General features: G+C 38.9%; 1 protein-coding gene across 1 annotated transcript in view; it reads left to right on the forward strand.

The window, feature by feature from the left end:
• PCSK5 (proprotein convertase subtilisin/kexin type 5) overlaps positions 1-16366 on the forward strand; it is a 245172-nt gene that overhangs the window by 221718 nt on the left and 7088 nt on the right. Inside the window, exons 28-33 of the mRNA XM_015849157.2 lie at positions 9200-9283; positions 9791-9986; positions 12555-12772; positions 13660-13896; positions 14375-14605; positions 15918-16095. Coding sequence (XP_015704643.1) covers positions 9200-9283; positions 9791-9986; positions 12555-12772; positions 13660-13896; positions 14375-14605; positions 15918-16095 — 1144 coding nt within the window. The remainder of the gene's footprint in view (positions 1-9199; positions 9284-9790; positions 9987-12554; positions 12773-13659; positions 13897-14374; positions 14606-15917; positions 16096-16366) is intronic.

A 16366-nucleotide genomic window follows, 5' to 3' on the forward strand; every position in this document is an offset into this window, starting at 1 on the left:
GAAGGGAGGAAAAAAAAAAAAGAGAGAGAGAGAAATTGAGCTTGTGTTTGTAGCGTAAAACATCTGTATTTTATCTCACATACCAGATGATAGAATGACTTTGGAAATCAGGACATACACCAGTGGAAGCTTCATTCACCATGTGAACACACACTCTTTCAACTAGATTAGAAGTTTTGCAGATCAGGTCTTCGTTTTACCTATTGACTGTAAATACAGCATCCTGAAAATTCATTCATTCCTCAGTTACATAGTTTAGTTTACCACATATTTCTGAAAATTACAAAAGGAAAAAAACATATATATGTGTAATGAGATCTGTTTCTGATGTAAACACAAAATGGAATATATATTTATTTACGTGTATATTATATATGCTGTAATAAATTATGCAGCGAAATAGCGGCTGGTTCTGTTTACTATTGCATACCAGTCCCAATAACATGAGTAACCTTCTAGAAACAGCCATTGACCAACTGCATCCATCTTGTGTATTTTCCTTTTCCTATATACAGAACTAAACAAAATCAGTAAAAATGCATTCCGCTAGAGGAGTTCTGACTGGGAGAAAACAATAACTTGGTCTTTAAAGGAATTACTAGGTTTCTCTGGCCTTAATGCAGCTATGCAGCTATGCAAATATACATCCAAAGGTCTCGGAACAGAGAAGGAAAGAAAAAAGTGGAGTGAGATGGGCAGAAGACTGCAGGGAAATCAGCAGCAGGAAAGAAGAGTTCATAGCTATCCAAATGAGAAAATGTGACATTTAGAGAATCAGAACATCATGAAAAGAGTTAGGAGGCCTTTTTAAGCATCATCCAAGTGTGAAAATTCAAGGTGCTAGAAACAAGTAAAAATGATTCAATATCCCATACATTATGAGGCATGTTGATTTCATATTCTAGCTATTTGTAAAGTACTGCTGTGGTTGTTTAAAGATAACCAGACTGAGAATTAATGGTTGCTGCAGACTGTAGTTTACTTTTCAGCACTCCTAAAATTTCCTTAAGTTTACAGTTCATATAAGTCTTTGAAATGGGGTAGGTCTAGTATTTTATTACATAAATATATTGTTTTCATTATGTTTTACTGTGTATACGCAATTGTAATTACCTCAAGGAGATGTGTAACCTGTTTTTTGTCTTTTTTTTCCTGACCATATCAATTTAGCTAGGCCAGTGCCATGTAGAGTATAAAACCTGACAAAGTAGGTAGCATCTCAGCTGGATTAAATTCAAATCAGATCTCACTGCCCTGTGCAAAATATGTGTGCATGTTTCCTTATGCATTCCTCCCTTCTAGAATTATGACATGAAATACAATGAAATAACTTACAAAAATATTCTCCTTGACAGAACTCAGTCTCTTTTAAGCTATAAGCTAAGGGTATTACAATTAGAAATGTGTACCAGTAGCTATTTTGATAGCAACTTAGAAGTAAAAAAATTTTTGTAGGCCTCCTTTTTGTTTAGAGAAAATAATGAATAAAAGGATCTAAAACAGGAGAAAATAAACAGTTATCTGGCTGAACACTTAAAGCTTGCATTACTTATTAAGTCCATTGTCCATTATGAGTGGGTAGAGAGAACAAGATGGACAGTAGAGAACATGAGTATATACAAGAACTGTTATACTGCAGTTGTGACTTAAAATAAATTAAAGTATGGACCATAAGCTGTTTCAAATGCCATTACATTTAAAGCTATATCCTTTAAGATTCGGTTATTTCTCAGCTCATATGCCTTGAGATTTTGCTGGGCTTTTTGTGTTGATGTTTATTTTTAACGAGACTTTCATTTTCCACAACAAGCATGTGAAGAGGATCACACTTCTTTCCCCAAAGACCTAAATTTCTCACCCTGAATACTTTTGAGAACTCATTTAATCTTTCACTCACATCAAACTGAAAAGCTGTGGGAGACAGTCCAAAATAAAAATACTTAGGTAAAAAGAAATGGAAGTATGGGTTCACTGTTTTAAATGAGATGATAGGTTTTTTCAGTAATTCTGTTTGGAGGTCAGAGCTAAAGTCTTACAGCATTACATTTCAAGAAACTGCCATTTTCTCATTCATATCTCGTTCGCAGTCTCAAATGAGGAAAGAAAACTGTTGTGGTTTAACAGAAGCAGCTGAGCCCCACACAGCTGCTTGCTTACCGCTCACAGTTGGTAGAGGAGAAAATCAGGAAGCTAAATCAAGAAAACTCAAGGGTCAAGAAAAATGGAGTTTGATAAGAGAGAGAGAGAAAGAACAAAAGAAGAAAAGGAAACTGGAATAAAAAAAAAATAAAAAATAAAAAAAAGGAAAAGGAAATAAACTCAACTAACGGAAGAGAAAAAAAGAAAAAAAAATTGATAAACAACACAGTTGCTCATCACAAGATGACTGATGCCCAGATAATCCTTGAGTAATGGAAGACCCAACAGCCAACTCACTCCTGGCTTTTGTTGCTGTGCATAGTGAGAAATGGTTTGGAATACCCTTTTGGAGAGTTGAGTCAGTTGCCATACCCAGCCTGGCAGAGAGCTGTGTGCACCAGAAGGCTCAGCATAAACACTGCTCTGCAGTAACTAAATGAATAGCAGTTTTCATCACAAAACCAAAACATGGAATCTTAGGAGCTACTATGAAGAAATTTATCTCAACCAACCAAAGACAAAACCTCATTCTTTGATTCTGATAAGTCCTCAAACAAACTGAATAGGTAGCTGCAGAACTGCAGTGAGCCTTAACTCAAATAATGCCATGGCATGATTCAGTTTATGTTTCCAGAAGGGAACTGGGGAGATTGAGCTGGATATGTCAAAGTTGTTACTGATCCTGACAAAGAGACAAGAATCAATGTGACATTTAGTCAAACTCCTGCTGGAGTAATTTTAAATAGAAGGCATTCTAGTTTGAGAAACCCAAAAAAGAATATTAGCACAGGGATAAAAACAGCTCAGTAGGTCTGAAAATGTCATATTTTGGCCTTAAATATATAATTTTATATATATATAAAACAGAATAATAATAGAATACAATGTTTTTTCAAAGTCTACATTCCATTTTTAGAGTATAGGTGGTTATCAATTCTACATCACAAACTTACAGCTTCTACGTTTGTTTCATTCACAACTATAAGAAGAAATTTAATGGAAATATTGTAGGATTCCCAAGTACATAATTGTAGTTTTTAGGGGCCATGAGGAGAGCAAAACACAGCAAAGCAGATCATGGTGTGCCATGAACTCTGTCCTTATCTAAGACTTGCATTTGGGTAATGATATGTGACAGGTCAGAGCAGAGGGCTGAAGCCTCAGAGCAGGTGACTCTTTCTGTTGGCTACCAAACTCTTCCTTTGAAGACAGACAACTTTGTTATTTGTAATATAATTCTTCAGTTGTATTAGCAACCTCACTTGTCATAGTGTGCTGAGTGAAGTTTTCATTGATGAGTCGAAGAGAAGAGTTTTTAATGGCTAGAAGCTGTGAGTTGAATTTTTCATTTATCGCTAGTCCAAAGGCCAAGGAAATATGGTTTGCATGACAAACTTTCCTGATGGTTTTGCAGGGCTGTTCTTGGGAAAGCTTGGGAAAGAAACATACAGGTTTCTGCAGTGAAATATTTTGCATCATATTTGCCTTTTTGAAAACATTTTCTATGCAAGAAAATTACATTTAATTAGTTCTCTTTACTCTGAACTTGTGCTTCATGGTGTTTTTCAGTAAACAAAACTCAATTTCCACTCAGTAAGTGCTCTATCAGAAGAAAAACTCATTTTAACTTTCCAGATTATTATTTTCTTAAGCAGATCAATAAATTTTCAGATTTTCATATTTCTCCTAACAGTCCCCAGCTGAGACATTTGAGCGCTTATACTAGGCTGAAAAGCTAGACCGATGCCAAGTAAGAGAAGCAGAACTGCTTGTGTACGTTCCCCTCTGGTGGTAACTAGCACACACTGCAGAAAGCAGTAAATTGTGCCAAATGGTAAGATTAACTGGAAATAATACTTTACCAAAAATAAATAAATAAACAAACAACCCCTATTTTTCAATTGCAAGGATTGAAATATATTGAAACTGTGAACTCATTTAAACATCCTTCAGCAGTAGTTAACTTGTCTACTTAGCTTTATCTTACTGCTATTTATTTTCTATATTGCACCAGCTCTTTTGCCAAGATCAAGGTTCTTTTCCCTTGGCAACACATACTTCAATAATATTTCTGAGCTTCTTCTTCCCACACACAAATGGCATTAAATTACAGTACTTAAAACTGCCCAGTAGGGATTTTAAAAGAAATAAAATGAAACTTCAGCCAGAGTAAGGTAGCTAGATGCAAAGCTGTTGAAAAGGGAAATGAAAAATTGTTTTTACTGCATATTTATAAAAGATCAATGAATGGGAAAATCCTGAAAGCTTATCAGATAACTGATGAAGGAACTGAAGATGTGCAACTGCAGGCAAGCATCAGGAAGAGGTTTTTCCTTCAGCCATGGTTTTAGAGGCAAAGTGAAATACATTAAATAAAATCTACACAGCCGTACATAGAGTAAACAACGTTCAGTTTCAGAGATCACCAAATGACAAGCATGAGAAAGTGAAAGTGCTTACAATTTACAGGCCAGTGGGGATTGTGGCTTGCACAACACCAAACTCAGTAGTATAGAAGATAGGACAGAAAGATGGGACATCACCAAAAGGAACCTGGACAAATTTGAGAAGTGGGCCCACATAAACCTAATGAGGCTCAACAAATTCAAGTGCAAGGTGCTGCACATGGGTCAGGAAATCCCAGACACAGTTACAGTCTGGGAAAATGACTCATTCAAAGCTGTTCTGCTAAAAATGACTTTGGGAATCTGGTGAATGAAAAGCTAGACATGAGCCAACAGTGTGTGCTTGCAGCCTGGAAGGACAATGGTATCCCATGCTGCATCAAAAGAGATAGGGAGATCCTCCCCTTCTGCTCTGCTCTAGTGAGGCCTCATCTGGAGTACTGCATCTAGGTCTGGAGCCTTCAGTGCAGGAGGGATGCAGAGCTGTTGAAGCAAGCAAACAGGAGTCAAGAAAGTTGATCAGAGGGGTGGAACACCTTTCCTATGAAGAAGGGCTGAAGGAACTGGGCTTGTATAGCTTGGAGAAAAGAAGGCTTGAGGGAGACCTCACCGCAGCATTCCAGTACTTAAAGAGAATTTATAGTCAGGAAGTTAACAAAGTTTTTACCTGGGCAGGTAGCTACAGGACACATGGGAATGCCTTTAAACTAGAAGAGGGGAGATTTATATTAGATGTTAAGGAGAATTTTTTCACCCAGAGAATGGTGAGGCACTGGCACAGGCTGCCCAGAGAAGTTGTGAATTCCTATCACTGGAGATGTTCAAGGCCAGGTTGGATGAGTCTCTCAGGAGCCTGATCTGGTGGGTAGCAACCCTGCTCACTGCAGGGAGCTGGAATTTCTTCATTTTCAAGGTCTCTTCTTACCCAAGCTATTATATGATTCAATGATGTTATGATTTTATGACCCACAAAAACAGGAGAACTTGAGTGCTGCTCAGTTCAGTAAAATTAAGACCAAACACCTTTCTCAAAGTATTCCTTACATTCTTACAAGAACATTCAGTACAGATTTTTTCAATAATTAAATAAGGAGAACTATATATAGCTAGAAAGTAATGTCTTGGGAAAAAAAAAATCTGACAGTAAAATTTTGTATCTCACAGAATGAGCAATGGTCAACTGAAAGGTTTTTTTCAGCATTATTTAGACAAGTACAGTGAAAACATTTGCATGCCGGTAAGGTTAGTTGCAGCTAGAGATATGGCAGAAGCTTGGACTGCCCTCAACACCCAGGGGCATTTAAACACACTTAAATCTGCTGAAACAGCATACTGTAACCTGAAATAGAAAAAACAGGACTTCAGCAGAGGGAAAAGCCATAGAGAACACATCAACAAGAGAAGGAAAAGACTGCAGAAAGCCTCACAAGACAACCTTCCTAATTTTAAGGAAAAACATACTTAAATGTTCATTTTTCTCAAGAAGGATGAAATTCATAGGCAACTAAAACCAATATTTTAAAATTAGCTTGCAGCTCCAGTACTTTACTTTCTAAATCACATGACTGTTAATCCATATGTAAATATACAGCTTTTGCATAGGTAACACAAAGGACAGAGCCAAATCAGGGTTTTTCAAGAAATCTTCCTTCACTAACTGCTCAGTGAACCTAACCCAAACAGCATGAACCTGACTACAAAGTGCTCCAGCCCTGATAATGTGCTGCTTATATGTACATTGTACTGCAGATCCTCTGGCCTGTGCCTAGACCCTGGATATTCTCTTAGACCTTTGTTCAGAAGGGGCAGAGATGCTGTGCCCAGAACGATGGTAATGGGGAAAGCCTTAGTAATTTCCTACCTGTATCTGTATATCTGTAGTCCTTCAGTACTGTGCCAGTCATCATTAAGATTTATAACTCTGTGGGCTTTCACTGTCTTACTCAAATGTATTCACAGGTTAGATTCAATAAAATCATAGAATCACAGAATCACAATGTTGGAAAGGACCTACAAGGTCATCAAGTCCAACCGTCCTCGCATTACCATTGCTACCACAAGTCAGTAAACCGTATCTGGTAGTTCCTCATCCAGACACCTCTTGAACACTGCGAGGGATGGCAACTCCACCACCTCCCTGGGCAGCCTTTCCAGTGCCTGACCACCCTCTGAGAAAAAAGTTCCTTCTTATGTACAGTCTAAACCTCATCTGATACAACTTGCGGCCATTTCCTCTGGTCCTGTTTGTTGCCTGGGAGAAGAGGCCAAGCCCCTCCTCATCACAACCTCCCTTCAGGAAGTTGTAGAGTGCAATGAGGTCTCCCCTGAGATTCCTCTTCTCCAGACTAAACAACCCCAGCTCCCTGAGCTGCTTTTCATAAGACTTGTGCTCCAGACCCCTCACCAGTTTTTTTGCCCTTCTCTGGACACATTCCAGGGCTTTGATGTCTTTCTTGTAGTGAGGACCCCAAAACTGAACACAGTACTCGAGATGTGACCTCACCAGAGCTGAATACAGAGGGATGATTACCTCTCTGCTCCTGCTGGCCACACTATTTCTAAAGCCTATAGTGCTGCATGAAGTCATTTTGGCCAAAATGCAGAACCTGGCACTCGGCCTTGTTGAGCCTCAGCCCATTCACCTCAGCCCAGCAACTCAGACTATCCAGATCCCTCTGGAGGGCCTCCCTACCCTCAGGCAGATCAACACCACCTCCCAACTTGGTGTCATCTGCAAACTCACCGAGGGTACACTCAATCCCCTAATCTAGGTCATCAATGAAGATTTTAAACAAGATGGGCCCTAGAAACGACCCCTGGGGGACACCACTTGTAACGGGCCGCCAGCTGGACTTAGCTCCATTAACCACTGGGCACAACCCTCTAGCCAGTTCCTTACCCAAAGAAGGGTGTACCTGTCTAGGCCACGGGCTGCCAGTTGCCTCAGGAGAATAATGTGAGAGACCGTGCCAAAGGCTTTGCTGAGGTCTAGGTAGACTACATCAACTGCCTTACCCTCAGTACCAGCCTGGTCGCCCAATTGTAGAAGGAAATGAGGTTGGTCAAGCATGACCTGCCTTTCATGAACCCATGCTGGCTGGGCCTGATCCCCTGGACACCACGCACATGCCATGTGATCTCACCCAAGATGATTTGTTCCATAACTTTCTCTGGTACCAAGGTCAGGCTGACTGGCCTGTAGTTCCCCAGATCCTCTTTAAAGAATGACTGTGTCCTCGCTGAGTGCCCTGCTGTTAAAGAGTGAATCTTGGTGTCCCTGCTCTGTCTTATGCTGTCCAGGGATAGCATATTGAGAGTTTTTTTAGCAAAGAGTTATTAAGGCACTCTGAGCAGCTGGCACAGTAGTCTGCAGATGAGACACATTGTTATGGACTGCCGAGACAAACTGATGTGGAACTAACCCTGTCAGAGATAGCTACAGATCAGCCTGTTCAGCAGTGCGTTTTTCAATAATAACAGTAATTATTACCATTTTTATTATTACTTTTCCTTCTGTTTATGTGCCATGTTACTATGCATTAACCCCTTTTCTACTAATTGCCTCTCTGTTGTTTATAATTCTTATCATTTCTACTCAAGGGAAGCAGCTGTTTATATGATTCAGCTCTTCTACTTCCCCCTTCTGAACAAATCTTCTTCTGTGAATTTCATTCAAAATACCAGCTTTCAAAAGTGTTTTGCTGAAAGAGGCAGAACAAAAAATTGTACGAACACCATTTAGATGTAGCAGATAGTGTCGGTCAGTCCCTCAACCCATACAAGCCAAACGCATTTATTTAATTGGTCAAAAGAGTTGGATGTGCTGAGGTGCTAAACTGTCTGTGTCCCTGGATTAATTCCTTATTTTAGATTTACAGAAAAATTAAGAGACCACTGTCTTCTGTCCGCTTGCTCATTATTACTTCCTCATCACATGTTCATTACGACTACTTGGCTCAAAATGCAGACTCACACACTGAGGAAACAGACTTTCTTTGCGTTTGGTACAGTCCTTGAATCTCTCTGGCACTGAGCCTATGCAAAGCATAACCAAGGTCTTAGCTTCCTGCAGGCATAAAAATTCAATTTGAAACACATCCAGGTCATTCTTTTGGAGGGAAATAGCAGGCAATATCACTGGGGAGAATTAGTTTACCAATCATCTTTCCAGACGTTTCCTTCTCAGAGATTTCTCCCTTAGATACAAGGTAATGGTCTGACAAGCAGCTCGTACAAAGGCTCAACAAAACTACATCAAGTCCCCAAAATTTACATACCTTCCTCTTCTTCCTGTTTGTAATCTTTCAGGAATACAGATTGGAATCTGTATTTGGAGCACTGCTCTGAAACTAAAAATATTTAGCTATATTGTCCTCATTTGTGATAAGAAGTCTAGAATAGTGCTTCAGTGACTCTCAGGATAATTTTTCTGTTTTCCTTTTTTACTGTTCTTAATTTGTCATTTAAGGGTGTGGAGTTGAACACAATAATCAGCTTTTCCAGTTCGGAGCTCTAATTCAAAAAATCCAGGGAGACAAACTGTAACGACAGCTTAAGAAAAAGATGAAGGGAACAGACCTTCCAGAGTGAGGGGAAATGAACATAAAAGCATGGAAAACACTCTAAAACAGGCCTGTATTTTCTTTTAATTCCAGCTGCAAAAAAACAGTTGCAACCGTGTGATTCTTCATGTAGGACCTGTGACAAATCTGCTGCCCTGTGCACTTCATGTCCAGAAGGTAAGAGACTTCAGCTTCTTTGGGTAAGACTTGCAAAAGACAAAATATACTGTGTGTTACATACTTCATGGAATATTTGCAAATGTGGTCACTAGAAAGTCCATTAGCAGCTTAAGGCACAATCAAGTAAACCAACAGCTGAAGTGAGACATCAGCTAGGAGCAAATCACATGCCCTTATCAGTAAGGGTAGATGTTGTTCCTTTTCTTTCTCTTCAGTTAAAATTTGTAGACATGATGAACGTATTATTGAAGAGGGTTTTATTCAGAGAGATGTGTTAAATAACCCTGATGATTCTTTCTGACCTTAAATTTTAGTGAAGGTTGAATTACTACATTTCCCAGCTACTTCTAGAAATTGCTTAAAGAATGTTTTATTCATGTCTTCAGGCATCAGAAAGTCAGACTTTCATGAAGATGAAAGCATTTTTATATCCACAGAAAGCAAAAGTATTTTGGATATATTTCTAATTGGCGTTTATTCCCACTCGGGTTTTTCTCTTGCTAGGAAAATTTCTTGCCCACCATACATGTGTCTCTCAGTGCCCACAACAAACTTTTGCTGACACTGAGAGTGGGAAGTGTGAGATGTGCATGGACAGCTGTGAGGTGTGCTCCGATCTCTGGCACTGCCAGAAGTGTCAGGCTGAACAAGGACAGTATTTCTTCCTCCACAACGGCAGATGCTTACAGGAATGCCCTGAGTAAGTAGCCCTTGTTCCATGACTGCTCCTTATTTTCTCACTGAGCTCCTTCTCTTTGCTTAATTGAAATCCTTAATAGGCTTTTTAAAGAGAAAGCTTAATGTAACCTTAGGTACTAAAAAATACAAGGTAAAAGTCATTTTCAGATGGCCTGAGTAAACAAAATTCTCTATGGTTTAGAGAAGAAGTGAAAAACCATAAGTGAAACTAAATAGGAAATGCTGTGACAGATTTTACTGGTCCCACTGTCTTCAAAAGGATCACAGTGTTTCAGGACATTCTTCATGGGGACTGACAAGTGTCTAGTCCTTCTCCTAACCCATCCTTTACTCGGAGTGTGAACTATTTATTTAGGATGCCATCTTCAAGCAAGTGGAAGAACTTCTTTCCTTTGAGCATGACAGAGCACTAGAACAAGCTGCCCAAAGAGGCTGTAGAGTTTCCATCTCAGGATGTATTTAAAACCCATTTGAGCATTCTGACGCTATCCTGTACAACCTACACTAGAGAACCTGCTTTAGCAGAGGGTTTAAGTCAATGATCTCCAGAGGTCCATTCCAATGATTTTGTGATTCTGTGAAACGAGGAGAATGTTTCAGAGATCTGATATAGAAATACAGTAGTCTATGAGGCTTTTCTGTCCTTGGCTTACATCCTTTAATTTTTACTCCAATGAATGGAATTAAACTTCACTGTATCTTATGTTCTCCTATTTTCTGTGCTTTCTTTGTTAGTATTCATCATAGCTACATATATATGTATAAAATCTGTGCTATGTAATATAAAACCCTTGCTTGAATAATCTTTCCTTTAAGAAAAATGTCCAGCTTCTGCTTTTCTTATTACCAGCACAAATTCTTTGGCAGAACTTTCATGCTAACTTTGTCATATAAGTACTTGAGGGCCAGTGAAACAGATTCTGACTGGCATAGTTCAGAATAAATGCAAAGTATCTGCCCTATTCCAGGAGGAAAAAGAAATAAAAAACGGTTAAATAAATAAATAAATAAATAAAAAAGACAAGGAAAGTAATATTCTGGCAGTTTTACACATGTATATTTATACTATGTGCATTTTTGTTGCTTGTTTTCAGTACTTATTCCTTATTTTTATTCCAAACAGGATCAGTATAACATAATTAAAGCTTTTCAGATTTAATTACTTTTTTCAGTTGCTACTAGCAAATTTCAGGCTTTAAAAAACAACTTCCTTTTATTTGGCAAAGTCTACCAGAGTTCAGCACTGGTTTCAGCCTCTGAGTTAAAGTTCTGCACGAATAACTGAATGTCTGTGGAAACATTCAAGGTCAAGCTGAACAGAGCTCACAAGAACCTGATCTAGTTATAGATGTCTCTGTTCATTGCAGAGGATGTGGACTATATGAACTCTAGAGGTCCCTTCCAATTGAAACAATTCTATGATTCTACTCTCCATTGAAGCAGAGAATTCTATAAGAATTTTTTTTTAGAGTTTTTTTTTTTTTGTACAGCACAGAGGAAGGGTTAATTTGCTGCACTGATAACTTCTGACAGAGGACAATGAAAGCGCTCAAGACTGGAACAAAAGAAGAAGGGACTGTCAGAAATAGATACGGGATTATGGCTAAAGATTAGGGGGAAAAAAAAAAAAAAGAAAGAAAAAAAGAAAGAAGATAAGAATAGATTACAGAAAAGCTCTTCTTAATTTTTCTCTAGCCTTGCTCCTAACATACCCCCTCAGACCCTCTTTGGAAATGTAATCTCTAGGAGGTCATATCATGCTACCAGACTTGCTTAAGTGAAGTACGTTTTTTGCTTTGCAAGTCAATTTCTTCCTTAGATTTCATGAGTGTTTGCATACACATGGATTAACAATCATCTGAAAATAGAGATTTGCTTTTCCCTCTATGTTCTAACATTTTAATCTTGAGAGTATAGGCAGACTGGATTTCATCTCTCCTTAAATATAAGCCTACTTTCTTGTTGTTTTCCTCATGACTAATTGCCTCAACCTGGGTTGCCTACAGCTGCTCACACACCAAGAGATGCTGGTAAAACCTGCTTCTCCTTTCCTGTCTTACTGTCACCAAACACAGGTGCTTAAACATATGGGTTTGTTGTCTGTTTAATCAGGCCTTCCTTATTCTATCCAGCCTTGACACTTGTGGGCTTCTTCCTTCTCCCATCTGGGGCCAATGAGGTAACATCTCATTCTCTCTCTGCCATCACTGCTGAAAATCAGTCATGGCAGTACAGAGCCTCTCTTTTCCCAGACATGATACACCTTCCTATCTTATGGAAGTGGCAAACCAAGAAAGTGGTAGGGAAGGAAGTCCAATAATCCTTAGTGTAGCTATAAGGGAAGGCCAAACTCCTTTCATGGTACCAGCCATGCACGTTTTCTGCTTGCAGGCATGGAAGATGTAAATTGAGTGGAGGACAAGTAACTAAATGTGTGAGAAACCTATTAGATCCAATGATCTACTGGCAAAGTCAGTAGCCTCACATAAGCTCATAATTCTTAATGGACTGGACTGTGGTAAATATATGCTGAAGAAAAGTTTGCTTTGTGTTTATTTTTACTCCATAGGGGATACTTCAATGACTCTGGGACTTGCAAGGAATGCAGTGGTTCCTGTAAGACATGCAAGGGAAGTGCTACCAAATGCCAGTCTTGCAAAAGTCCTTTGCTTCTGGAGCAGTGGGAATGTAAACCTACATGTTCAGAGAAACATTTTGCCATTGACGGAATCTGCAAACATTGTCCTGCCATGTGCCAGGAGTGCATTCACAGTGAAACATGCAAAGGTATTACAAACTGCTTGTGACTTGGATAAAATCTGTCTAGATCATTCTAGGAGCAGACTGACAGAATAAACAGACCTGCAAAGAAATTCTGTAAACCAAACCAAACCAAAACAAGGAAAAACTCTGCTAAGCAATTGATGTTTTATGAGGAGAATCAGTCTAAGCCAGTCATCTGTAAAGCAATTTCATCTTGCTTTGTGTGTTCCTGTTGTTCTTCAGAGCTTACATTGGTTTGATGCTGGTTTATTGTATTCATGTCTAAATACAGGCACACCACTGTGAGATACAGAATGCCTCCTTCCTAGTTTGGTTGAACTTTATGTGTCTTTGCAATACTACTCACAGCAGGAAGTGAAACGTTTGTCATGGAACATTATCCAGAAATGTATGCTTAGGAAATACTTCAACGTGCTGAATCTGAATGCACATCAGAATATTCCCAGTATAGCTCATATTTAGCAAAATATCCTGGAAACATAAAGGAAAAGGAAAATCTTAAACAACACAGTTAAACCAAGTACTTCTAACAAATTTAGCTGTTGAATACAAGCTGTAGCCAAACATTCTGACCAATATTCCAACTGGATTCATGTAATAACAAATCAAACCAAAGTTCAGAAATGAACAACTATGTCCACCAGTATACAGTGGCAGAATTGATTATTATCAACAAAAATGAATAGCTGATTTTGCTTCTAGAACTCTAGAGAAGAAGCAGAAAAAGCTTCATGGGACCTAGGCTATGATAGGCATGTTAGAGGGGAAGAGTTAGAAGAAAAAGTACTACAAAAGCTGTCTGCTTATCTCCTGCTATGACATGCACTGCTCCCTCACATACTGAAGTCAGCATCAGCACTTTTGCTTACCTTGTTTGTTGTTTCCCGTAGAGTGCGTGGATGGTTTCTTCCTGCATGAAGGGAAGTGTGTAGATGACTGCCCTTCCCAATTCTATGCTGAAGACAAGCACTGCTTTCCCTGCCATGCGGACTGCAAGGATTGCAATGGACCAGACTCAGATGACTGTACTGAGTGTGCAGTCAACTACTTTGTCCTGTATGATGGCATGTGTTCTGAAGAGTGCCCTGAAGGGACTTACTATGAAGATGAGACCAAAGACTGTCAAGGTTGGTAGCTGCTGTTTTCTCCAGAATAGCAGTAAGACCTCAGTAGATTAGCAAAACACCACTCTAAAAGGACCTGCCCTTGCTGACCATGTCTATACAAGTCCTGGAAATGGAGGGGATAACAAAAGGAGACAAAATATCAATCACAGTTTACAAAAAATAGAGACAGCGCAGAGAGGAAGGCAACAAAACTAGAATGTGTTCATTGTAATGAACAACCGCTCTGGTAAAGTGCTGAGTGTCACTGGAGACAGTATGTTGAAAATCACTTTTCAGTCAGTGCAAAAGGAAACCTAAGGAACTGCTTGCACGACATCAAAAATGGTGAATGGTTTGACCATGCAGAAGCAGAGACTTTTCTCTACTTCCCTCATCCTCTCACTCTGAGATGGAGACTGTTCCTTGCAAAATATAAACTGAAATAATAATCTGAAATGTAGCAAGACATGGTGATATTCCTTCTGTTTCTCCATTTCAGCATGCAATAGGACATGCAAGACTTGTACTTCTTCCACTTCCTGCCTTGAGTGCAGAGATGGGCTGATCCTGAATCGTAATGGATACTGCGTGCTATACGGACACTGCTCTCGCAACGAGTACTATGATGAGAAAACTGAGACCTGCAAACCTTGTCATAAGAAATGTTTTCATTGCTCAGGACCAACTGAACACCAGTGTATTAGTTGTGCAAATAACCGCTATCTTTTCAGTAAGTGTATTGCTCCTGCTTGTAGGCTTTATTCCACACTGGCAGCATGAAATAAACAAGCTTATGTGACATTCATAAAACATTTAGGACTGCTTTAGACTATCTAAATATTGCAGTGTTGGCCTGGTAAGTAGAAGACTTGCTCAGTGATAACTACTTTCTGCAGAGCTACCTAGAAGCACTTCAAAAGAGAGAGAAAAATTATCCTTCTGGGCTGGCCACTCACTGGTGCCAAAGGAAGACTTCTAAGCAGCAACAAATCCCATAGATAAACAAAATGTATTTAATTTTTTAAATTCACTTCCTATTTACCATCACTGCTACTTTCTATAAAGGTCTTAAGAAGAAGAAGAGAGGGACAATCTTTTCTTTGCAATTTTTTCAAGAAAAAAATTAGAAAATTAGTTGGAGAGAAACTGATTAAAATGATCTTTCATGCTAGAAATACATAAAGAAAGCCTGAAGTGAAACTGACCCCAAGATGTCTGAGTCTAATCTGACACAGATTTTGCATTCTTAAATTTTGGATGCTTTGCATTAGGTCTGTGTTTTATACCAACACATCAAATTGTTTTGCACAATTCCCATTGGTGGAAAAAAAAAAAAAAAAAAAAAAAGGAAATATCCTTATGGCCCCAATTTTAATCATCAAAATATGAAAACAAGCTAAATAATAAATATTAAGCTACTAGGTAAGTGATGACTGCTCTCTTAGCTTAACATGCTTGCAGTTATTTGAATCACTTAGCTTCTTATTCCTGATTCCTATGCTGCTAATGACCCTCTGATATTTCAGTCAACGTGATGTACCTGGTACATTTGGCAGTATGGAAGACATTTATTCTTGTAACACAAAGCAGCAACTACATGTAGGGCTAAAGACCAGCAAATAACAGTCACTGAATTTCAGATTCATCATATACAGAGAATGCAATGAGATCAACCTTTTATGAGTGAAAACTGTGGGAAATATTTATGTCTATAGAAAGCTCCTTCATTATTATTTCTTCTTTTGTGTATTTTGAATGAAATCACAGCTGTTCATTATTATCTGCTACGCATTTATGTTCCCTAAAGACAAAAAAATAATCTGCTCTGAAGATCCTGCTGATGTACGTGATGTACAGAAATGAGGATGACTTAACTGAAAAGACTGAGAAGAAGTTACTATGTATGCCCTAGCATTCCCTTTCCTTGCTCCAGTACAAGCATTAACAGCATCTCCTGTTAGAGTCTAGTCTAGGAATGCTTTGTAAGTTATTTTATAGCAGCAAATACTATGACGTGCTATTTCTCATTGCCGTTTGTGCAGATACAACCTGTGCTGAAACATGCCCTGCTGGGCACTATGCTGACAGTGATGAAGGACGGTGCTCCCCATGCCACATCACCTGTGCAACCTGCAGTGGAAAACACAGCTCACAGTGCCTTTCCTGTAAACCCGGCTTGTACAGACAAGGAAAAGCATGCGTAAACCAGTGTCCAACAGGGTAAGACACAAGGTCTTTAGCAAAGAGCAACAGTGCAGAGAGTACTTTGAGAAAATAGTTTGTTTTTCTCGTATTTTTTTTAGAGTCGGATAGAACTAAATTTTATTTCCAGCAGTCTTATGCTGTTCTAGTACAGAGGCAGTGGAAAACCTCCCCTCACAGTATAAAACTAGTATGTTTGCTCCCAAAATGGGACTGTCTGACATTTTGTGGTCACTCTCACTCTCTGAAGATGCTCTTATGTTGTTTATATAGAAAAGAGTAGAGCAGA

Source organism: Coturnix japonica, chromosome Z (genome assembly GCF_001577835.2).
Source record: "Coturnix japonica isolate 7356 chromosome Z, Coturnix japonica 2.1, whole genome shotgun sequence".
NCBI lineage: Eukaryota > Metazoa > Chordata > Aves > Galliformes > Phasianidae > Coturnix > Coturnix japonica.